General features: G+C 38.4%; 4 protein-coding genes and 1 long non-coding RNA gene across 6 annotated transcripts; 3 read left to right on the top strand and 2 right to left on the bottom strand.

Moving 5' to 3' along the window:
• Positions 1-300: 300 nt before the first annotated feature.
• On the top strand, positions 301-8,347 carry LOC143367440 (WD repeat-containing protein 26). Of its 2 annotated transcripts, XR_013085037.1 has the most exons (12): positions 301-769; positions 1,148-1,384; positions 1,970-2,129; positions 2,402-2,572; positions 2,763-2,936; positions 3,061-3,246; positions 3,320-3,586; positions 3,678-3,823; positions 3,905-4,113; positions 4,772-4,966; positions 5,067-5,225; positions 7,446-8,347. XR_013085037.1 is itself a non-coding variant. In XM_076809254.1 (11 exons), the coding sequence occupies exons 1-11, from the start codon at positions 756-758 to the stop codon at positions 5,120-5,122; spliced, it is 1,815 nt and encodes a 604-aa protein (XP_076665369.1). In that variant the 5' UTR covers positions 301-755; the 3' UTR covers positions 5,123-8,347. The 2 variants fall into 2 exon arrangements, 1 of the variants encoding a protein (XP_076665369.1); XM_076809254.1 differs by having other exon boundaries at positions 5,067-8,347.
• Positions 8,348-9,094: 747 nt separating this feature from the next.
• On the top strand, positions 9,095-11,945 carry Tbcc (Tubulin-binding cofactor C). The gene is made up of 4 exons (XM_076809256.1): positions 9,095-9,231; positions 9,322-9,472; positions 9,732-9,970; positions 10,554-11,945. Exon 4 carries the CDS (start codon positions 10,719-10,721, stop codon positions 11,745-11,747), a length of 1,029 nt encoding a protein of 342 aa, XP_076665371.1. The 5' UTR covers positions 9,095-9,231; positions 9,322-9,472; positions 9,732-9,970; positions 10,554-10,718; the 3' UTR covers positions 11,748-11,945.
• A 721-nt stretch (positions 11,946-12,666) lies between these two features.
• Positions 12,667-14,424, bottom strand: LOC143367443 (uncharacterized). The gene is made up of 3 exons (XM_076809257.1): positions 13,858-14,424; positions 13,247-13,400; positions 12,667-13,186 (listed from the first exon to the last, which is right to left on the bottom strand). Exons 1-3 carry the CDS (start codon positions 14,008-14,010, stop codon positions 12,735-12,737), a joined length of 759 nt encoding a protein of 252 aa, XP_076665372.1. The 5' UTR covers positions 14,011-14,424; the 3' UTR covers positions 12,667-12,734.
• A 977-nt stretch (positions 14,425-15,401) lies between these two features.
• On the bottom strand, positions 15,402-21,633 carry LOC143367441 (arrestin domain-containing protein 17). The gene is made up of 7 exons (XM_076809255.1): positions 21,245-21,633; positions 18,763-18,918; positions 18,484-18,695; positions 17,425-17,607; positions 17,142-17,353; positions 16,406-16,569; positions 15,402-16,339 (listed from the first exon to the last, which is right to left on the bottom strand). Exons 1-7 carry the CDS (start codon positions 21,357-21,359, stop codon positions 16,206-16,208), a joined length of 1,176 nt encoding a protein of 391 aa, XP_076665370.1. The 5' UTR covers positions 21,360-21,633; the 3' UTR covers positions 15,402-16,205.
• On the top strand, positions 18,925-21,250 carry LOC143367445 (uncharacterized). Its single transcript, XR_013085038.1, has 3 exons — positions 18,925-19,580; positions 19,670-20,027; positions 20,790-21,250. It is a non-coding gene; the product is annotated as an uncharacterized LOC143367445 (long non-coding RNA).
• Positions 21,634-24,105: the final 2,472 nt, after the last annotated feature.

The raw sequence follows: 24,105 nt of genomic DNA, 5'->3' as shown, positions 1-24,105 counted from the left end.
TAAAAACGAGTTCTATCAAGATTCAAAGTTTTTCTCGCGTTTCTTTATTTCTTAATTGCCACGAAGTAGATATCTGAATCATTCACAAGTTATACCAGATCTCTCGTGAGAGAAACGCGAACGCGGTTAATTAGTAGAGAAGATGATTAATTCCAAGGGGGTCGTAAAGTATTAAATATAGAGTTAGGAGAGAATGCGCCCACACCAGCGAACAAATGCTACCATCTTACGGTGGAGGCCCCAGGTAAAACGTGTTCTGCAGGTTTAGAAAGGCAGGGAACGCATGTGAGCGGACATAGCGGGCGCCATAGTCAGCGGAACTATCTGCAAAGAAGATCACAGTGTGACGTAAACGACGATCTAAACAAGTATCAGCTGTGTAGCAGTCATTGTTCGTATCCGTTTTGGCAGGCGTACAAGAATTCTGTTTTTCTTCGTTTTCTGATCGTCGGACAGCGAGTCCGACGGGATAAACGGTATACGGCGTTAGTCGAGAATACGTGCGAAAGAAAGAAAGGGGGGAGGCTACGAGTTTTCCGTAGAACGCAACCGTGGCTGCGTGCGTGCTCCAGCCCCAGCCCCACCAACGATCTTAGGGACAATAATCGTGTGAAAAACGGGGCGGTACGCGCATAAGCCTGGCCTCGAGCGGCGAGTCGGACGACGGTGGACTCGCTCCGCCACCGCGCAAAAGGTCCCGTAGTTCTCTCCCGGCTACCCTACGACCAGCGGACGAGCACCACACCGATCCCGAGATGGAGAACTATCGGTAACGCAATCGCAGGGCCCTAGAACGTCGCGAGCGCGTAGTCAACAAACGAAGGGGCTTACCCCCTTCGTAATGACGCTCTCACGTATATATCTTCTTCCTTACAGAATCTCAAGACGTACCAACGTCGGGTTCCTTTCATACGTGCTGTCTCACAAGCAGTTTTCTTATATTTCTTGAAATCCTTCGGTCGAGTAATCGTAGACCCTTTGCACGCGAGAGCGAGTGGTGTTTTGAGATTTTTGCAAGAAAAAAAATTAAAAAAAAAAAAAAGAAGATACTTATGTCAAGATAGAATGTACCGCTTAGTACCACGTACTCGTTAATATCCCGGGCCACTCATTGTCACCACGGGTAACATTTCCGTGTGCATGACAGCGTAATGCAACAGCAGACATCGAACGGTGGCATTTCCTCCGGGCTCCAGCAAAATGGGGGTACCGCCGACTCCGGAGGGCCCCACGCCAATGGCAACATGATACCAGAATCGGACGGTGACATCAATGGTGTAAACGGGGAAACGAATCAGAATTTGGGACCTCCGAAAGTAATGGACAAAACTAATCAAGACATTGTCAGACTCATTGGGCAGCATTTGAAGACTGTTGGACTCGAGTATGTATCTCCTTTCTCGTTCGACTCTTATGCATGCCCAAGGTACAGCGAGCGAACCTGTCCCTGAAAGAAAAAGAAACATGCGTTCGATTTGAATTCGCGGATTATTTTAGTCCTGATATCCAATGTTACAATCAGATTCGACGCTAATACTTTTATCGCCCTATAAGTTTCTAAGCGTCCTCTTTGTTTCATGAATTCTCTTTGTACGTACGAGCATACATTTATCAGAACTATTGTATCACAACCTATCTGGACTGCATACTGTGTGGTGGGAGAAAGCTAATTATAGAACCTTGAAATATAGTCGCTAGTATCTGCAAGTTATACTTGCTTTATAATGATGTAGGCAATGAGAAAGAGGCACACGTGCAAAATAGATTTGCAATCAAACATATTGTTGTCGTGTCCAACTTAATTTTTAATAATATACCAAGAGAGTATAAGTACTTCTAGGTAATATTTATTGGTTACCTAAGTCAAGTAAAATCACAACTTTGGTAGAAATTGAGTAGTCCATATGTTTGCGCCGTCGTAACGGGTCTTTAGTTAATTGTAATTGAGAGAATGAAATATTATTTCCAGTCGTACAGCGGATCTTCTTATGCAAGAGTCGGGGTGTCGTCTAGATCATCCTGCCGCTGCAAAATTTAGACAACACGTTATGGATGGGGACTGGACTAAGGCGGAGCACGACCTTAATGAACTGAAGTCGTTTTTAAATGGTGCAAGTCAAAGTCTAGTGGTAAGAGTCTTCGCGTAGGAGTTTCTTAACCCCTCAACGACCGACCCCTGAAACAAAAAACTGACCATGAGGCTTAGACCCTCGGAATGAAAACCTCCACTGTTTTCCCGGTCGGTATAGGAAATACGGCTTTAAAGTCCGTACTAGACACGAAGGCGGGCGACCTGTGAAAAACGAAGGGTCCGTACCAGATACTGAGGTGGTCGTTGAGGGGTTAATATTGCCCGAACGTGCACAGTTGCGCATAATACGTTACTGTTCCTTATTTGCAGGAAATGAAGTTTTTATTGTTAGAGCAGAAATACTTAGAATACTTGGAAGAAGGGTTAGTCATGGAAGCACTGCAAGTTTTACGCAACGAACTTACACCTTTAGGTCATAACACTGGCCGTGTCCACCAATTATCTGCATTTATGATGTGCAGTGGACGCGATGAATTACAGGTAATACCGTACACGTTTTATTGATATTGCAGCGTTTTATGAACGTACATGGAGCGATATGTAACGCTTTACTATCGTTGTTTGTCTACTAACGAGCTTTTATAGAATCGAAATCTGCGCGCATAGAAATATCCCGAAACTAAACTGCTACTGAAAATTTGATCGCTAGCAAATAGACACTTGTTAACAGACGCGTGCAGGCTGGGATGGTAAAGGCGCAGCCTCGAGAGCTGCTTTAATGGACAGACTACAGAAATATCTACCACCCTCCATTATGTTACCACCGCGTCGCCTTCATTCACTTCTGTGTCAAGCTGTAGAGATGCAGAATCAGCAGTGCACATACCACGTAACGCATACTCAGGTACTATTTACTTATTTACGCTTTGATTATATTAGTAGTGACATATTCAGATCCATCGCTATCTCCTGAACTCTGCCAGTACTTTTCGCAGGCACTATAATAATTCATTTTTGTTATAAATCAGACAAGTTTAGAGAATGTGTCACTGCTCGTGGATCACAGCTGCAGCAAAGAACAGTTTCCGTGCCATACTATACAGGTGCTCAATAATCACTGCGACGAAGTGTGGTATTGTAAATTCTCCCCCGATGGTCTTAAGTTAGCTACAGGCTCGAAGGACATGACTGTAATTATTTGGGACGTTGATCCAGTAAGTAAATTGTTAAGCGTAACGAAGTAAGAAGCATTCAGTAACCGAGAAACGATTCTTCCAATGAAACTAGGAAACATTGAGAGTATCTCATAGAAAAACACTAGAAGGTCATACTTATGGAGTGGCACTGATTGCCTGGAGTCCTGACAGCAGTCTTCTAATTGCTTGTGGACCCGAAGATTGCCCAGAGCTCTGGCTTTGGAGTATTGATCCACCTGATTACGAACTACGTGCGACTGTTACCCAAAGCACCGACGATTCACTTACGGCTTGCGCCTGGTATCCTGATTCGCGTAAATTCGTGGCGGGAGGACTCCGTGGGCAATTCTATCAATTTGTAACATATCAGTTAAATTTATTATATAACAATACTCCTTCGTTTAGTCAAAGAAACTTTAAACATTGGGCATATAAATGTGATATTTTAGGACTTAGAAGGTAATGTGTCAGAGTCTTGGGAAGGTGTTAGAGTGAAATGCCTGTGGTGCAAAAGTGATGGAAAAACGGTTCTAGCTGCTGATTCACATCATCGAATTAGAGGATATAATTTTGACGATTTATGTGACTTTACAATGTAAAATTGCAATTACTTTGACTGTAAGCAACGTAATTCGTTAATATCGAGCTCCTAGTAATATTGGTTCAACAATTGCAGATTACAAGAAGATCATCCTGTGATGTCATTTAGTGTAAATAAAACAGACCGACTTGCACTCCTCAATGTTGCCAACCAGGGTGTACATCTTTGGGATTTACAAGACAGATGTTTAGTAAGACGCTTCCAAGGTGTTACTCAAGGACATTTTACAATCCATAGTTGTTTCGGTGGCGTGAACCAAGATTTCATTGCATCTGGTAGCGAAGGTACGTCCAATTACGCGGAATAAGTGTAATATCGGTAATTATTTACTTCAGCGATTCTTCGCCGATATTTATGAAATTTGGATATGTTGTAAAATTCCACATTTTGAACAACTTTTTCCTATACCGTCGCTCAGTTTTAGTTTTCGTAATATCCGCAAAAATATTTTTTAAATTACTTGCTTCGGAGTTATAATTTGGGTCAGTTTTGGATTAGGATCTTGAAATATGTTGTCAAGGTCTTCATTCTGAACAACTTTTCCCTATACATGTTACCGCCACTCGACCTGCGTTTCCGAGATATGGTACGCTACGGATTGCGTGCGGCGTTGCCACCATTGGTTCCTCCTTAAACCACGCTCCGTCCGAGGGACCCGCCTCAGGTCTCAACTCTCGGAAATCAGACTATAACACCCGGGACAAGTTGGAAAATGGAATGCGTTGTGTCGGAATAAGTCAACAGAAGTTTTTCGCATATATCTCGGGAATTAAGGCCAAGTGCGGTAACATATATAGGAAAAAGTTATTCATAATCATGCTCCCAACAACATATCCAAATTTCATCAAAATCGGTGAAGAATCGCTAAAGTACAAAAATTACCGTAATATCATGGATCGATTCGATAATGTGATAAAATTGAACTTCCTGTTCCCATTACAGACACTAAGGTCTACGTGTGGCATATCAAAAGGGAACTACCTATCGCAACTCTAACGGGTCATAGTAGAACAGTAAATTGTGTCTCATGGAATCCTGTGTACCATCAAATGATGGCATCTGTATCAGACGATTGTACAGTGAGAATATGGGGACCTAGGTCGTTGTCTCCAGAGAAAGCTGAAAGCGACAAGACTGGTAAAGTCATGAAATCGAATATTTTCCTCGACATCAAAGGAAATTGGATTGGGGATATTATTTTTAAAGTTTATTCTTTAATTTATGTTTGAATATTTAGCACCATCAGAGAGCAACTCCTCAAATGGTAGTGGATGGCATGAAATGGTCTCGTAGCGAACTACAGTGCATCAGTGTTCCCATGACCTCATGGTGTTCAAAAGACTGTCATATTGACTTTTTCCTGCCCCCAGCAGCTATCTCTTTATGCCTCATTACTGTAAGTCTGGGTAAACGACTATTACTGAAAGTAAATGAGGGATACGTTAGCAATGACTGCTAACTAATTAGAAAACTAACAATCGGACATTAATTTGGGAAAAATCTATCTCTTTCTGATTAACGGATTTTATATGAAACTGTATTATCCGTTTGCCAGTCAAAGTTGAATTTGAATGGTTTGATGGTTTGAGCTAACGATTCAAAGAGCAGCATAATATGTCGACTAGCGTAGGTTATGGCAGAATAGAAATTCAACAAATTCCGTCTTAGCATCGATGTAAAGAGAAGAAATTAATGTGCATGAATAAGAACGTTGCAACAGAACAAAATTTATGGTTTCGCGAAATTATAATAGAGAAACATGTTTTGACAGGAATCATGTCAAATTTAATCTTTCTAAAAATAAAATGTTGTAAATAACAATATCATGCTTGATAAATTTCTAATTAATTTTTCTTAACCGATAATAAACGTGATACGTATTATCATTTCTCATCGCATGTGTAACTGCCATCTTGCAATGATACTGTATGTCTCAAATTGTATGCAGTTATCTTAAAATATGGTAAAGGTGTAGAAGTAATACAGATGTTGTGTGAAAGGAAGTTTAATTTCAGTAAAATAATTTGCAACGGAGGACAGCCGAGGTAAACTGTGAATTTTGCAAATCTATAAACCGTTTTATAAGGCGTGCAGAGTTTCATTCAAGATTAATCGGAGAGCTAAGTATATCTTGACGATTTCATTATAGAGAGAAATAAACTGGTTTCGAAAGTTGAGCATTAATCCTGAAGTTAGTACCTTTATTCGATACTGTGATTTAATATCGGGATACACGCGCTTGGTGTCAAAAAAAAATTTATAAATATTACATTTGCCTTAAATATTGTCACGCTTGTAAAAACTTTAAAATAGCATCGGTATACTGTATAGATTTCAAATATTTATTTTAAACCATTGTTTACTTGATATAGATCGAATGTCTTTATATAACGCGTTCCCTTCATTAGAGTTTTTCAGTGCCATTATTATCAAGTGACAAATGACTGTCATTTATAATTGTAATAACATTTCCAAATCATAAATCAAAATTCAGCGCATATTTTGCGAATAGTTGACAGCGTAAACGTACACAACATTACGGCATCTTTTTTCGTGCTGTACTCGTTACATTTACACATAACGTGTGTATCGTATCTCCGTTACGATCATAACGAATCGTACAATCGGGAGTGTCACATTTTCCTTGAATAAGTTAGTGAACAATTACTACAGAAGAATGCATATATGATTACAGATAAGAAAACTGAGAAACCTTTTTCTTTTCGAACTGGTAGTGAACAGGCAAAAGCAAATTAGAAATCTCGCAATATCAGAAGGTGTAGGGTATACGTGTACAAATACTTTGAAAACGAATAACACTGTAAACACATTTACACAAAAAAAGATGTCTGTAGTTTTTATGCCCCTGAAATTATAGTGAGATAATATGATGTCAATCACTATTATCATTTGCATTTACCTCTGGTGCCTTAGCACTTTAATAATCTAAAAGTTTTCAGCATTTCCCGATGATTTGAATTAACATGCCATTCGTAACTTGACGTAGTTCGCGATGTGACAAACAATAAGTACTAAATTCTACCCGAAATGGAATTCAAGTATGTATCTCTGTCGTTAATTTTTCGGTGGTATCTCCTTTCTCAATCATCCGTAACATTCACGATGTAATACTAATTGTCCCGTTGTAATTACGTACTTTTGTATTTCGATGGTGGAACATAGAAGAGCAATAAGAAAAATTCATAGAAGTCTTCTTTTCTATAAGATTAATATAATACAATTAACTCGAAATACGAAGTATGCCATCTCTGACAAAGTAAATATAGAAATCTGCATGGAATATTAATTATTTAAATTATTTTGTGTAAATAATGGGCGAAAATGTTTCATATAAATCTGGAAATGGAAAAAAAAGTAATTTTATATTTAATTTATAACAAGGAATGTGAAATAAATGATTCAGGTGAAACAACTACTTCTTAAACAGTATTATGTTACGTTGGATCATAATAAACGATTTTTAAATAATTTCGGACCAGACGTGTCGATATTTTAAAAAAAAATAAAAAAAATAACAAAGTATAATGAACTATATTAATAATAATTAGGTATAAAAGAGTGATATATCTCTACATAACAATTTGTGTTTTTACAGTGCAATTGAAATATCTACTAGAGCGGCAAATATAATTAGATTATTATATGATTCAGCTTTATCAAGAGAATAAAACTTGTTTAAGGACTTTTATGTATATTATTACGATTATTATTATTATTATTATGATTATTATTCTATATTACTTTTTTAATTTGTTAGGTTTTAGTTTATTACTTCATATGTACATAACTAATGATAAATACATGGTTTTATGAAAAGAACTGCCGTTTGTTATGATAGCAATGTGTGTTTGTTCTTAAAATATCTACTTTAAATACTTCATATTGAGAATTGCGTAACGTTAGGTAATAGTTGTATAGCATAAGACCAATAATGCATGAGCTAATTGCTTGTGTTACTCATAATTTATCTAAAATATTTTAAATAAACTATAAAAAGTCAGCCAAATGCGTGAATAAGTAGTTATGTTTATGTATAGTACATGTAACAATGGACATTTCCTATTTTTCATAAATGAGAATATATACTTCGTAATTTTTTAAAACATAGCCTATGTTATTTAACAAGTTATTTTAGTAAGATACTGCTTGTATTGTCACAGGTAAAAGATTGTAATAAATTTGATAATAGATCGATGTATAACAATTGGAAATTCAGCATATTAAAATTAAACGAAATTTTTGTACAAAAATCATGCCTGACTTTAACTATTTAGTATACGAAGCTAAATAATAAAATAGTGTCGTCACTTGTACAGATCACGAGAAAGATTATTTTCATCGTTACTTCCTTTTTATTGCCGCACATATATGTAACAAACGCTGCTTACAGATACAGTCTTGATATTGCTTTAAAGACACGTTCCCTACTTGTATATTTTGTCTGTGCTTACTTATGTATGAAAGGTTGTATAATAAATATTCTTCTACAATCTTTAATTTAGACTATTTCCATAGGTAGAAGGGCCTACACTTTTTCCAACATATGTACGCAATTAATATTATAGATATACACGCGAAATGTTGCACGATATTAATTAAGATACATTGTCTCTGTTCTAAACTTTCAAATTTATTTGCGCAATCGCATATGCGAAACAAGTAGTGAATTTCTAATTATACAATATTAAACTTTAAAATATTGTATATAGAAACAATTCATTACAATAAACTATAAAAAAAGGCCTGATTAATCGAGAACAAATTACTTATCTTACATACTATTATTTAGTAGTTTAGTTGTACAGAACATTAACAATATTTTGTATTGTATCTTAAACATCCCCTGTGCTGTGAACGACGTAACATATATTTACTAGGCTAATTTAATCATGCATAGTGTTCTTATAAACTTATCCTTTTTTATACCTGCCTTAACATTCAAATAGTAAATACTAGGGGTGGGTTCGAAGGTGGTTTTTAAATTCTCGGAACTCGAATCCGAAACTTTGCGAGGCTTCGAAACAGTCGAAGCTCGAAGCTCTAAAAACTTGAAGCGCTCGTTCTGTTTTGTAAATAGAATACCTTGCTTTAAGAACTGAAGTGGAGAAAATTTTTGCACAAATCTCCATTGCCCATAGTTAAACAGAATACAATCAAATGTATAACAATACACAAATTCTCGGGTCATACTTTTCCTTATCTGAGTTTCGAGAGTTTCGAATCCCAGAAAAGTGCACAGTTTCGAAACTCGAAACCCATCCCTACTTATAAGCAGTAAATACCTTACTTGAGGCAATTTTAAATTCACCGCCGCTCACTATCGAAAGCACATATCGAAGCCCACCGTACCTTCGAGAACTTGTGCAACACGAGCGAGCCGGGTAAGATTGCACTATCCCTTCCTATCGCATTTGATCTCGATGTCTCGAGACGCGTATCATTCTTTAGAGTATTGATGATTTCCATTTTAGGAAATCTTGTTACCAGCTAGTATGCTTCATAGGACTCCAAAGTCTAGATTTTCAGCAAGTTGGAAAAGCGGCGCGAAGACACTTCTCATAGCCGAGGGATTCCTAGCACTTGGATCGTATTCAATCTGGTCCTGCATGAATAGGTCCCAAAGTAAGTCGCACATCGCCTTTCGCGATTCATTTATGTTTTTAGGTTACTTCCACTCGTGATTCATGTTTTCGTGTCATAATTCATGCCTTCGCGATACCATGCAACTCCTTATACGTCGGCTAGCGCATTGGGAAACATGTGAACTCGGCGATTTATCAGACCTGAAATTTCCCGTAGTTTACTGAAGTCGCGTTCTGGTCATCGGTGGATGATACAATTATTTTAGCAAATCATCGATCTGAACATCAATGAACGTTAGATTGCAGGTATTATATGCATAACAACTTTCCATATATACTGGAAGGGTATTACACGGTTTGTGAACAGTTATCTGGAGAAAATGATATGAGAGTGGCGGACCTCTTACTGTGGGAGAATGAACGAAATGGACATTAAATCTTCATGGAGTTCGCGAGACCTTTAACGTTCTTAATAGGAAGCGGTGGTCTCAGATATAGCTTCCTACAGACACATTTTTCTAAAGAGAACCTACAGGAGGTATGTATACGTATCAATGTAGATCTGGATAGGGCCCCTTAGCTATTCACCTTTTTATATTCTAGAATAGGCTTGGGAATTAGGTGAACGCGGCAGCTGATTTTCAGAGGCAACGCCTCCTTTCTTCCGCTGCGTGTCTTGGCTCCTGCGGTAGCCTAACTGCTTGGAGCCCGTACCATATGAACTGCGCGCGGCGCATTGGGGCGACATTGTATCAATAGGTTTCCACATCGTCCCAGAGAGCACGATTTTCGATGTGTTTTTGTTTTATCAATGCTCCACGTGCGGGTCACGTGGTACGGGCCTGAGGCGTTCCAAGCACCTAGGCCGCTCCAGGGGCAAAGATGCACAGTGGGAGAAAGGAGGCGTTGCCTTTGAAAATCGGCCGCCGAGTTCACTTAATTCCCAAGCCTGTTCCAGAACATGAATTCTGCAACAATTTTTGCTTCCAATTTTTCTATTATAATCATTGGTTACCCTTTAAAATATATTAGCCCCAGCCCGTCATTCACAAAACGTTTTGAACGTTATTGGTTTACAGTATCGCGATATTAATTAGTACGTAACATTCCCATATTTCTAGCCTTTGTACGGGCAATCTTCGGCTGTAAAGGAACAAGAGAAGCTCTTGGATGTATTAAAGCAGGGCACTTTTAAAGACAAATCTATGTTAGCGACGAGCAGCGAATACTTTGAGCTGAATGATACACAGGATATAACGCTTGTCGAGAAATAGCATTCAGATAACATGGATTCTCCTACTCTCATAGAAGGAAGTTTACCAGATCGCATCACGAGAAGGGATAGGGAGAGGAAAAATATTATCGAACGACGGAGGGAGGAGCGGCAATCTCTGGCTGTCGAGTCCGAGCAAAGTAGTTACTTTAAAGATACTTTTTACTCGTCGTGCAAGAAGATCAAGGAAATGTTAGATGACGCGCCCGGCGCTTCTATGTCAGCTCTTCCTGGAGTATTTGATAAAACGAACAAGGAGATCCAAACGCTGAAGAATTATTTGTCGCAGTCGAAGATGTTTCTAAAGGTTTATGACATTAGAAGGGCACAGGAGAATTTACAGTTACTAGAGAATGAGGCTTCCGATCTGGAGGTGAAGTTGTTGCCTAAGAAGAAATTCGGTTTTAAGAATCGAAGGGTTGTGAAAAAGACTTCCGATAAGTCGCACGATATGACGGATGGTTTGAAGGACTTGAAGATATCAGAAGGGATTGTAAATGGTACTGCGAAACAGAATCACAAGTTATCGAGCAAATACGGGGACAGTGCGTGTATGCTGTTGGGGAAAGTTGACGAGCAACTAGTTTTGGATGCTGAGAACGTGAATAAGAACGATATTCTGCTCTCTGATTTAAATCGTTGTACGATACGAATCTACGGGGCACCTAGTACTCTGCACATGGTAAACCTAAAGCACTGTACTGTATTGGTCGGGCCAGTCGCGTCATCTGTGTTCGTCCACGATTGTAGCGAATCCGTGTTTGCTTTTGCGTGTCAACAACTTCGGCTACATTCTTCTACAGATTGTACAATTTATTTGCATGTTACAAGTAGATCGATCATAGAAGATTGTACAGAGATACGCCTAGCACCTTACAATTGGTCTTACGAAGATCAAGCGAATCATTTTAATCTAGCAGGTCTTGATCCGAAAGTAAATCATTGGAATTGCATCGACGACTTCAACTGGTTGTGTGACGAGAAGCATTCACCAAACTGGAGTATTCTTGAACCTGAATTGCGTGTAAAAAATTGGGATTAATAGATATAAAGAAAATAAACTATGGAAATGTGAAATTCAGTTTTTGAAATACCGTTTTTTCAAAGTTAGACACTTATTTTGTTATGTAAATTATTTACGTGCATACTTCGCTTTTTCACAGAAATCACACCATGTAAGTGTTTTATATACTTACAAGATATTTAATAAAATTGCTGTTTGTGAATTATATATAAGAAACATAGTTTTATTATATTATATAACGCATCCTGCACCTCCATCTAATTAAAAATTATGATTATGCTACCTGCGAACGTTCGAAACTAAAAAGTAATCGTGTACAAATTTTGTAGTTCAATTTTAATTACCCGCGCGTATGATCACAAATCAGGTATAGCATAGACCTATCACGCAGTGGCGGATTTAAGAAAAAAGGCCCAGTTGGCATATGTTCTAAGGGGCACATTTTTTCGGGAAAATGAAGAGGAAGTTTACTAAAAGCGGGCTAAGGGTAGTAGTACTGAAAACAAATATAGTTTGGATAAAGTCATAATTTTTTGAAGGCTGGGGCCCTGGGGGGCCCAGACGGCAACTGCTCATCGGCCGAGCTGTTAAATCCGCCCTTGCTATCACGCAATGGAATTTTGTGACACACGATGGGGAGGCTCGCTTACCATTTTCGTGTCACACCCAACGTTATCGATTCAGCCTAAAATTAGTGATCCTCCAGGGAGTGGTCGGTATAACCACAGACGAGGTATAGAACCTCGAATTATTTCGAGAACTTTTTCAAAAAATATTTTGAACATCTCGAGGAAACGCTAAGTGCTACATTTTTTATGACGAACTCACAAGTTTGAATAAAAAATGATTTTGGAATCATAAGAAAATTATTTTACTTTTTAAGGACCAAATATAATTGCAACAAAATTCACGTATTATGAAGAAAGTAAACTATCAATTTTTAAAAATCATATTTTATTAAAAACAAAGTGATTAAAACAGAATCGTGTTCAATACATCCATTATTTATTTAAAGTTTTTTAATTTTTTCGTTAATGTCCTAATGCATGGATAAGGAAGCTTCTGACGCAAAATCTCTTCATATCCAGCCGTACCACAAGCAGATCTTAACTTGTAGGCATTCATCAAAGTTTCGTTGCACCAGCGAGGAATCTTCTTATATGTTTTTGTCAATACTTTGATTTGATCTTCATTCAATGCTGTACTTGAGGAACCTACTTGTAGATTTCGAATTCTGTCTTCCAGTATTTTAATGCGACGATTCGCTGTATGTAATTCTTTCTTGTATCTTAACTTTGATTTCTCAGAAGCTTCAAATAATTTTTCCAACCTAGACAGTCTTTTCTGTAAATTGGAAATCTCATCATCCTTATCAAAATGTATTTGTTGCAATGGTAGTTCATGACTGGCCTCTGTGCCTGATTCTTCAATTTCTGACAGTTGACTTGGAACATCTTCTAAAAATGTTAAAGAAGTAGTCTAATCGCAATTTCTGCAAAAAAAAAATTCATTCCTACCTGTTTCTAATTCAATTTGTGCTGACTCATGCACTGCCTGCTGAATAGTTTGCACTGGTATTATCCGTTCACCAAAGATTGTGGGGACTGCATCAGATTTCAAACGACGTTTTCCATCTCGAGTTTTCTCCCACTTGTCCTCCGTAAAGTGTACCTAAAAGAGTAATTAAATACACTTATTCGACATATCATTATTTCTTACCCTTATATTTCACAACTTAAAAACTCAATTGAATATATAATACTTAATTGCCACAACTTCTTCAAATAAGAACAAAATCAACTCAGAGACCAATAGAATAGTTTCTACAAATTTTACAAAATAATTAACAAATTGGTAGCAATCAATGTTCTTATTACTAAATATTTTATTAACAAACGATCAAATTTTTAACACTGTTAAAAATAAGTCACTTAGCAAAAGTAGAATACTTACTTTCTCTAGACAATCGAGTAATTGCGATTAAATAAATAAAATAACAAATATTGCAACTCATTTATAATATAAGAAGGTATATTCTAATCAAAATTGAATTATAAAACAATTAAAGTGTACCAAGTTTAATTATACAAGAATTGAATATGCATTATGTTAATTCGCAAAAACTCACGTGACATAATGTTGATGACAATCCAGGAACCCAATCCTTTCTATCGATATTATCAATCCATACTTTCATTCTTGTCTTGTCTCGAGGTAATCTACACATTTGAAAACCTTTCTTTGCCGAATTTGTGCAATAATCTGCACAGCAACCTCCCATTTTTTACAATGAAATAACGATACACTCTCAATAACTTATGAAATAGGTTATGTTTCTCTAAGATACTAACAAAATTACGATACACAAAACGCTACATTACTGTTATTATAAACAATACTGTTATTATAAAATGTTATTATGTTTGTCAAGTATTAATGCACTTTAAATTATACACAGCTACAATAATCACTTATTATTAAAAAGCTCTCGCGAAAAACATAAACATAACATAAACATTTAATGAATTGCCGGCTTTCCAAGCTGTTTGTTTATCTATCTCTTTCTATCCATATTATCTTTATCTGTCTACTTCCGCTTCGTCACAAATGGTGGCAACCAATCAGCGAAGATAAAGTTGTTCCGATCACTCCCTGGAGGATCACTTCCTCAAATAAGATTACAGTGTCGCGTATTTAAAATCTAAAACGGTTTGAACGTTACGACTAGTTTCAAGAAACTTGTTGCATAACTCCAGTTACTAATAGATTTTCGTAGAAACATAATTTGTACTTATTTCCTACCTTATTTTTAATTCCTACCACTCGTAGCATTGTAATCGTATTTTAGACTGAATCGATAATATGTTGTGTGTGACACGAAAATGGCGAAGGGTTTCGTAACAGAGATGGGCAGACAATTGCTTTAGATAAAAATGTATACAAATTTTTATTTCAAATATTTTTTTGCTCCCCGATCGTGTGACACAAAATTACCTAGGTACATTGAGTGATAGGTCTATGTATATATTCTATGATAGTTTATACCTCGTCTGTGGTCAGACATACAGTAGAATGGCGCATACTGGACAGACACAGGGAAAGTAGCAGTACACAAGGAACAAACCATACTACACAAAATTTAATTCTTTTTAGTATTGATTGTAGTTTGCATATAAATGTTGTAATATCAAAATGGCTAATTTACTATTTATTAACGATTAGTTAACTGCGATGTGCGTCGCATAGACGGCACCAGCGAAATAAATTCCGATATAAAAAAAGAGATATGTTTCAAGCAATATGTATCTGTGTGCCCTAATTTTTTAACACGTCATTTCTACTCCACGAGAGTTTCTGGAAAAACGAGTTGAAAATCGCACATAGATTAGGTACATTTCGTTATGAATATCGTGACATCAATTACTGATGTCGTCAAGAACGTCCGGAGACTTTTTCCGGGGGGGGGATAAAAATATTCCCTTTTTTAGTATAAACCTAATAAAGATCAGTTTTGAAAAATAAGCGATTTTTCTCAAAGCCAGAGGGGGGCAACTGCCCCTTTTACACCCCCCTCCCGACGCCCATGGATGTCGTAGAAATTCTTAAATATAAGTAAAATGGAAATAATGATCAAATAGCACAGAATGTTAAAGGAGCTTTATAACCGTAATGTATGAAAAAGATACGCTTTATTCACAAACATGGTAAATATAAATACAGACCCCGCCATCTTGCATTCGGATCGCTCCCCGTGTCTCTAAAATGCGATATACGTGTATAACAGTAATACATAATTATATACATATAAAAGTGTAGGTCAAGCAAATATCTCACAAAAGCCCGTACTCGGTACGACCGGCAGTTCAGAAATTAATTAATATCGCTGGCTCGCTCCTACGAATATCCTCGTAGAAAAATATACAAATCTAATTAGAAGCACGCATCCCTCTACCGATGCGGATTTCTAGATTATCATCCATTTCATTGTGAGTATTCCTGAGTTGTGCGTGTCAATTGATCCAGATACTTTCATTTACCTAAGGCATGTAATTTTCCAGAAGAAATTCAAGGCTGACTAGTCACAGAACTCCCTCCAAAAATCGGACACTTCGAAATTCTTAATGTCACGTTCGAGACATCGTGCTAAAGCCGAGTGCGAAGAAAATCTAATGCACCATCGACGAACATATTGGAAGCTAAAGAGTTCAGAAGAAACTATACAGACATACTCTTCTCTTGAAAGATGTCCCGAGTAACTTTATTCCCGTAAATTCAGTGGCTTCGAAATTCTTAATTTTGATCCAGGGAAATCGGATGGAGAAAGAGTAATATAAGAAATGAGTTGGCTCCAAGTGCCCTTGGTAACAGCGAATGCCCAACTTCATCGTAATGCGATTAAAATGTGTTCTGCAGGCTGCACGGTAAATGATGATTTTCCTTTTGCGAATTAAATCTCTAGAAGTTCTGCTTCGTTGTTCATTGACTTGGCGCGAAATTGTAAACAGGGTATCGAGGTGCGTAACGATTTGTCAGGCCGAAAACGTAATCAGACTCGCCACGTTCCCAAAGACTTATGGCACCATTGGTCGACTCCTCGTACGAGTGTGGAGCTAGAAAATTAAATTCAAATTACTTCTTGCTCACTCCTGAGAAAGAAAGCTGCAGAATATTCTTACGTAAATTGGGGTACAAATTCGACGATGGTATTCCGTCAGGAGACGTCCACCCAATTCCTGATGCCTTCGACTCCTCTATTGGTGGGGCAGTCGGTGTCTGATAATTGACCAATGGCACCGAGCCCACGAATACCGGGGTGTTCTTCGACAGATTTCTATGATACCTGCAACAAAATCACCCTTTTCATACGCTTCATATCATTTAATTATTACCAAACTTCCGCAGCTAATTTGCCACTGTACTTCTTAACCCTTGAAACCGCAGTGCTGTATTTTAAATCTTCTTGATTTATATTAAAGAAACGATCTCTAGAGCAGTGGCGAGTGACCTTTGGCGAATAGTGGGCAAGAGTTGAAACCTAAATATACTAATCAAAGTATTTTAATATATGGGGTGAATTTGTTATTTCTGATTTATATTTGAAACATTCGTGGGCTGCGGGTTAGGGTGAAACGAAATATAGAGACAAAATATTTTTTTTATTATTCATGACTTCTAATAGTGAGCAAAAGTTGCCTTTTATAATGTTATTTAAGCTGTGAATGTTTGATCTTGATCAATCGATTTTTTGAAGTCCGAATATTTTCGTTGCTCACTGTATGAGGTATAAATTTCAAGATATAATTCTTTCTAATGGAACTATCTTATTCCTTTCTCCGTTTACAGTTTAAACTATCTTCTCGCCACTACCGCAATTGGTACCGAAGACTTTAAAACTCATCACTATATACCAACCATCCCGAGACGCACGCTACAATCTTGAGGCTGTATTCCAAGTCGATGATCCCGCAGTTGGTGAGATTGGACGGTGGCAGCGGAGGGATGTCGAGCTTCTGTTCGTACTCAGCGGCTCCTCTTCCGTCGACAGGCCCCTTGCCAACTTCCGCTATCACGAGCTCCTCCGTTTTGGTGTCGCTGGATGGCGTGGTCGCGCGGAAAGTTACGATCTAGACTTCACGATTTCATCATTATCACCGACACATTATCCACAATCTCGCTGCACCTGACTCGGATGTACCTTACAAAGAATGAGCTTCACGGTGTCCACCGTTACCCCCGACGAGTTCTCCACGTTCACATGTATGGGCATCGACTGTCCTGGCACGTAGCCCCTGACGGGCAGAGAATAATTAACGGTCAGCGGCGCGGTCCCGCAACACAGGCAACAGAACGTTTTACTCATCTCCTCTTCAACTTTCTCCTACAAACAATAAGTACACTCTCAACTTCAAAGAATTTCTATTGCGCTAACGTGAAACTTGGGATGACAAGGAACATCACCCAATAGGGTGGCCCTTATTTATACGCGTCGAAATTTTTTTTTTGTATTTTGTTCTCACCCCCTAGGACAGTGCCATTTGTTAAAGAAATAGTTCTTGAGAAAGTTTATTGTAATCGGGCAACAGGAAAGGGTGCCGACCAGGCCTTAAAATTTGGAATTCATCAATGGTTTGAATTTGACGAATTTCTCAAAAATGGTAAGCCCTATCGAAATTTTGTTCAAATAATATTAGAAGAGCACTCAATTTTCTACAATTACTATATATATAATTTTTTCGTGCTTCCAACCATTTTTTAGATAATACCGTTTGAATATAGAGGTCCGCACTACGCACGTATAGGCAATACGTCAGGCCGTACAGGTGGGACGCGCGAAGTGCAGACCTCTCTATATTCAAACGCTATTATCTAAAAAATGATTGGAAACACGAAAAAATTATATATACAGTAATTGTAGAAAATTGAATGCTCTTTTAATATTATTTGAACAAAACTTTAAGGCCTGGTCGGCACCCTTTCCCGTTGTCCGATTGCAATAAACTTTTTCAAGGACTATTTTTTTATGAAATGGAACCATATTAGGGGGTGAGAGCAAAAGAAATCGCTGGTTGAAAATGAGGGCCACCCTAATCACCCAACCGAAACTCGGCATACAGATAGGGTACCTAAAAATGTTAGACATATTTTTTTAGCAGTGAGAATTCACATTTTGGGGGTGGCCCTCGAAGTTAGGGGGTTTGGAAAACTGTTTAGAGGGATTGAGGGCGATGTTCCTTGCGAGGCTGGCGAATCGTACCGAGGCCCTGGGCTCCTGATTGAGGTCAAGAGGCAATATCACCGTGAACGGGCTCTTCACGTCTTGATCGAACTTCCAAGGACGATCCAAAGTTGCTTTAACGATGTATCGAACGTGCCCGAAATCGGACTCGAAGCTGCTTGGAAGATTCATGGGCAGGGCGCACTTGAAGGGGAACTTGTGCTCCCCAGTTTGTATTTCGATCTCGCCTCCTGAGGAAATTGCGCGTGGTTAATCCTTTATGTAACGAAGAGAGAGGAAGAAATGTATAGATTCTACCAGAAGCTGATCCAACTAGGTAATACTTTGTCTCGAAGTAATCCTCGTGGGCAGTGACCGTCTCAGTACCTTCTCGGTACTGTCCCCTATCGTCCATTTCTTGCTTATCGGTAGTCCAGCATGTGTTCGCGACGCCTTTTATTTTTACGCTTATGCCTGTGAAAGAAAATTAAAATTATTAAATTGTAATGGAATTTTTAAATTATTACTCAGTGAAATCGTACTCCATAGGGGCGATTATTGGTATCATTATTTGCTTCACATCTTTCTTTTTCAGTATGAATTTTTTAGATTTGTTTTCCTTTAATTATTATGAACAAGATTTAGGGATTCTGTGAAATAAATTCCTCGCGACGTGGCTAATTAAATTGACATTCAGTGGAGTTGTTGTATTGCTAATTCTGCTTCTAATTCTTCCCTTTAAGATACCTCAGCTGGTCACGAGCAGTTCGCATTGAAAGGGCAGGATTATATTTACAATAACACTCGATACTGAAGGAACCGATCTGTACGGAAATATATTGCTCTACGTAGAGGGGAGGCTTTAAATAATGTGACTGATGTCAGAAGCGCTTTGAGTTATTAAACGGTGCAGCCCAAACCGCCCGACCGGAACAAGGGAATTGAATCAGTACCTACGTGGCGGAGACGCTTTTGGAATTACCGTTAATAATGAAATAACGGTGTAAATTTAAACGTGAGCTGAGTTTGGCCCGATGCTAATATCGCCTTATGTCAATGAAACGTGACGAATAATTTCGTGTGCATGATCTACATAGTGTTCTTAAAAAGTAAAATATCGTAGAAAAATATTTCATGTAGGTATTTAAAAAATGATGGAATATTCGAAAAAACAAAATTTAACACGTAATAGCACATAAAATATGGAATGTACAACGCGTTACAGAGGCGGTGCAGCGTGACGAAAACAAACGTTCCACGGCTGATCATCACTGTCCGTTTCTACTGTGCGGGTGTGCACGGCCATGCTATAATTAAACTGCACCGTGCAAGAAGGAAACAATCCCCGCAGGAACGCAGCGACAAGAATCGCAAGATATGCGACGGATGTCATTTACAACTTGGAACGTACTCTAAATGGGACATTTATTAATTTCGAAATCGACAGGCACGCGTGCCGCTCGGAAGCCAAATGAATCAACTCCATAAAATAAGAAACACAAAAAATCGACGAGTTAATCATATCCTCGAGTGCTAGACTCGGGAAATTGACCAAAAACTAGAATAGATTGAATTTAACTTTGGTAAGTCCCACGTAGGGTAACGGACCCAATTACTGACGCCTAACCAATTACTGTTACCTTAAGCTATTTTACTTAAAATAACGAATAAATAAACGTTGTAAAGTCATACACAAAAAGAATTATGTAATTCAACCTATAATCTATACTATAGATTATATACTACAGTTTATTTATTCGTTATTTTAAGTAAAATAGCTTAAGGTGACAGTAATTGGGTCCTTTACCCTAGTCATCTCAAACAGTAAATTTTAATTCGCCATGGTTTCACGTCTACAGTGGCTCACAATAATCGTACGCTCTTTAAAATCGCACAACATTTTTAAAATTGGTCCAAACGACTTGAGTTTTTTTTAGAAGCTAGAAGAATTAGTTTACTAAGTAACCTGCCTCGTAGTGTTGAAACAATTGCAATTGGTCGAAACAGCGAAAAAAAATTAGTAAAGGTTGTTTTTTTTTCAACTTTCATTTCTGAGCCTGTAATGAAAATTCAAAAAACCTGTTCGTATATTTAAGTAAAATTTCATGAAAATCGGTTAACGTTGCTCTGAGCCACAAACGCTTAAAGATCGCAGAATAAGGTCGAAAATCGCTGATTTCGGGAGTTTCGCGGTTTTCGAACACGCCACTTAGCTTCTGGCTTCTAAAAAAAAAACTCAAGTGGTTTGGACCAATTTCAAAAATGTTATGCGATTTTAAAGAGTGTACGATTATTGGTGCGAGTCACTGTACATATCCTAAGAATCATCGAAAGTGTTGTTCTAGGGTCCCAGAGTACGTACTTTGCGAAAATCTTGCTCAAAACTTTCTGAGCAGCGAATGGAGTATAAGTTACTAACATAAATCCGGTTCACCCGAAAAACGATGTCACCGCGGAACCTAACAATACCAAGCACCTTTGTCATCGTTACTTCCTTATCTCCGCTTGAATCACGCTTATAAATAAAACAGGCAAGTACTATCAACACGTCCCAAGTAGCCAGAGCCACGGCACACCTTTCTCCACGCTCCTAGCACCCCCTGATCGGATACCAAGGGACTCTGCGATACATCCTACACTCTCGCGTTCAAAGGAGCACGTCATTGATCGGATCCTACGATCTAGGAACACCTGTCGATCCACTGGAGCTCAACGCGCGCGATCGAGATTAGCCAGGCGAAAATAGCTGGAGTGACTCATTCTACGTGGGATTTGCGAGCTGCCGGGCCACCGTACCTACCGCGTATCTTCTTCGTGCTGTCCAGCACGACGATGATGTTCCCCGTGACCGTCTGGCCTGGGTAGTAGGTGCTCCAAGGATTGTCGAAGACTATCCGGAAATCCTTGAGCCCCATGCCTGCCCGCGTGAGTACACCTCACGTCGATAACTGTCGATCCACCCGGTAGACACCCTTTTCCGCCCCCTTTCTTCTTTTTATCTTTTATTAATTATTCCGCTCGCGTTGGAACCGTCTGGCAGAACAGGGCGCCGTTTAGGCAGGCGCTGGTTCCTGGCCTCCGTTCCGTATTTCGTATTGAATACACACCGCGGCTATATCGAGCCGCTCGTAAAAGCCGGTTCGTTCGTGCTCGCCAGTCCACGCCACACTACGGATCACTCGATATTTGTCTCTTCTGCGCAGATACCAGCTGACACCGTGCCCGGAGAACCCTCCCTACAGGTCCTTTCAAACGCGCGGTAGCTGTGGCGGGGGAACTTGAGACGAAATTTAAAATCGCGGTCACACTTTGCTTGCAGTCGCTTGGGGGTGGTTTTCATATTTGGGGGGAGGGCAACTTGTGGTTTCTGCAGTGGGATTGTCTTTTTGGATTGTTCGAGAATTTGTGGGTTGAACAGCTGGGGCAATTGATGTGGGGATAATAGGCAGCGCGTTTTGTGTGGTATTTTAATGTTCTGTGATATAATGTTTTTGAGTTTTAGTGAGGGTATTAAGGGGGGATTCTCGTATAACAGACCCCGAAATTTATGATTTTTTTTAGAAAACTATTGCTAATATTGCATTAAACTCTTTTGGGATATAAGGAGGCATCTTTAAACTTGTAGAATTTCTTTTAATGCCGATCCTTCTTATTATTTATTAATTATTGTGGAATCGTGTCTGATTGCAAAAAGAAGACCCCTATTTTTTAAACTTCCCATACGTCCACGCTGTAACGACGATGACGTAACAACGTTGCGTGGCCCCATTGGTTAAGCATAGGTAAACATGCGCCAAGTAAAATCCACGTTTTCCATATCGTAGTAATATTCGTCGCTGAAAGGCAACACGCGTGCCCCATTTCGCGCTGCATGACGTCACCGACCGATAACAGATAAGATAGCGATGATGCAATTGACAAAGACCATCGACAATCATTCTCGGACAAGGTTTAACTCGTATCCGCGAGAGTAGGGTCAGAATCGCCACGTTTGCTGAGCAAATCGGATGAATCAACAGTCGACCCTGTTATCGTTTGTTTGCTCAGTGTTTATATCGACTTTAATTGGACTTCGTTTACATACTCGTTGTTCATATTACAACGCAGGATTTTTTCAAAACACACTTCTCTTCGGAAATTTTATTAATACCTGTTCTTGGGAATCTTAGTTTCTTGTAAGATGTCTACAGTAATGGCCAACATAGAGTTTAAACTGTGAACTAAGATATAAGAAATAAGATATTTTGATTGCAAAGAATTATGTCTTAAAGTTTGTATCACTAGATTGGAGAGATTGTAAAATGACCAGTGGAAGTAATATAATAATTAGAGTATTTTGTTTGTTATTTAAATATGTAAAAATATGAGTTTTAAAGTTTCTTTTAACCACCACTGTAAATCTACTTGCTACTGATAACTTTCAAGCCACCCCTTAGCGAATTAAAAACAAACTATTTCGTAGGAATTCAATTTCAATGCATCTGTGAGATATATTAAAAAGTTTTAGGGTTTACTCTCTACTCTTAGTAAGAAATTTTTTTCTTCTGTTTCCAGGGGATCCAATTTGCGTATACCACTATATCATGAATTAGGAATCCCTTCTGAAGCGACAAGAATTACTTTGTGGAAATTGAATTTCAGTTCGCATATAGAACTTCTTAGAAACCTCAGTTACTTTCTTTTTCATTGAAGAGGGAAGACGCTGTTTTATTTACGTAACCACGATACATTGCTGATTCCATCGCAATAGTCCTGCATCGTTTATCCTGAATAAAGGAACAGCTTGATCAATAAATCGAATGTGTGAGGCGAAATGGGAGCGCTTTGAAATTTCAAAAATTGAGATATGTGTGGAACATTCAAAATCGGAACGACCTCAGTGTGGCCAAGGAGAATTCTTTACAAAAATACATTCGGTCAATGTTCAATGATAATATCGGTAAAAGCTCGAACATTATAGCCGCAATTTTTCATTTCACCCTCGTAATGGCGTTTCGTTTCGAAAAACGTGCTCAGGACCAACGTCGTATATTACGGAAATTTATCTTCAAGTCAAACATAATTGGACGTGTTTTCGCGAGGCAAAATACGAACCGGTCGACGTAAAGCTAATGTCGCATACTGGAGGATATACTCGCACACACAAATACGCGCATTTAATATATTTCACCTTCGTTTCGCTCGATCGTGAAATAAACTCGTCCGGAAAAATTCCTGTACAATTCGATATGGCCGAGCGCGGAACACGAAAGGAATATTTGAGTCTTATAAATAATTCAAGGACACGGAATTCTTTGAAACCCACCCATTTAGAATTCACTTCAGAGCACCGAGATTTTAGATTTTCCGATAGGCTTGATGAAAGTGAAATTCCGATATGAATATCACGATTATAATCCATGGCAACTAGAGAGTGGAAGTGTTTTTCTCTAAGCTTAAATTCGTTGTTAAGTTTCTCTTGGAAATTATACAGGTGTAAAATATTAAAGAAAATAAAAGTATGATGGCATGACGTGGCAGTACAAAAGCAGTGATTGAAACAGGAACAGTTTACTGTAGTTTCCTAACGTTTCGTCATACACACGCGAAGTTATTCATTCAATTAGACGGTCTCGAGTAGTGGATGAGTCATGGGGAAATTATTTTTCGCGTGATGCCTCT

This window comes from Andrena cerasifolii, chromosome 3 (genome assembly GCF_050908995.1).
Source record: "Andrena cerasifolii isolate SP2316 chromosome 3, iyAndCera1_principal, whole genome shotgun sequence".
In the NCBI taxonomy this organism is placed as follows: Eukaryota; Metazoa; Arthropoda; class Insecta; order Hymenoptera; family Andrenidae; genus Andrena; species Andrena cerasifolii.
This window is presented reverse-complemented; position numbering and strand designations above follow the sequence as displayed.

Coding starts and splice junctions, on each gene's coding strand:
- LOC143367441 (XM_076809255.1), bottom strand. CDS start 21,359: ATGGGGCTCAAGGATTTCCGGATAGTCTTCGACAATCCTTGGAGCACC. Junction 18,696..18,762: donor CCTAGTTGGATCAGCTTCTG/GTAGAATCTATA, acceptor CAATTTCCTCAG/GAGGCGAGATCGAAATACAA. Junction 17,354..17,424: donor TGAAGCTCATTCTTTGTAAG/GTACATCCGAGT, acceptor CGTGAAGTCTAG/ATCGTAACTTTCCGCGCGAC.
- LOC143367443 (XM_076809257.1), bottom strand. CDS start 14,010: ATGGGAGGTTGCTGTGCAGATTATTGCACAAATTCGGCAAAGAAAGGT. Junction 13,401..13,857: donor TGTCATCAACATTATGTCAC/GTGAGTTTTTGC, acceptor TTACTCTTTTAG/GTACACTTTACGGAGGACAA. Junction 13,187..13,246: donor ACAAATTGAATTAGAAACAG/GTAGGAATGAAT, acceptor TAACATTTTTAG/AAGATGTTCCAAGTCAACTG.
- Tbcc (XM_076809256.1), top strand. CDS start 10,719: ATGGATTCTCCTACTCTCATAGAAGGAAGTTTACCAGATCGCATCACG.
- LOC143367440 (XM_076809254.1), top strand. Junction 2,130..2,401: donor GTGCAAGTCAAAGTCTAGTG/GTAAGAGTCTTC, acceptor CCTTATTTGCAG/GAAATGAAGTTTTTATTGTT. Junction 2,937..3,060: donor ACCACGTAACGCATACTCAG/GTACTATTTACT, acceptor GTTATAAATCAG/ACAAGTTTAGAGAATGTGTC.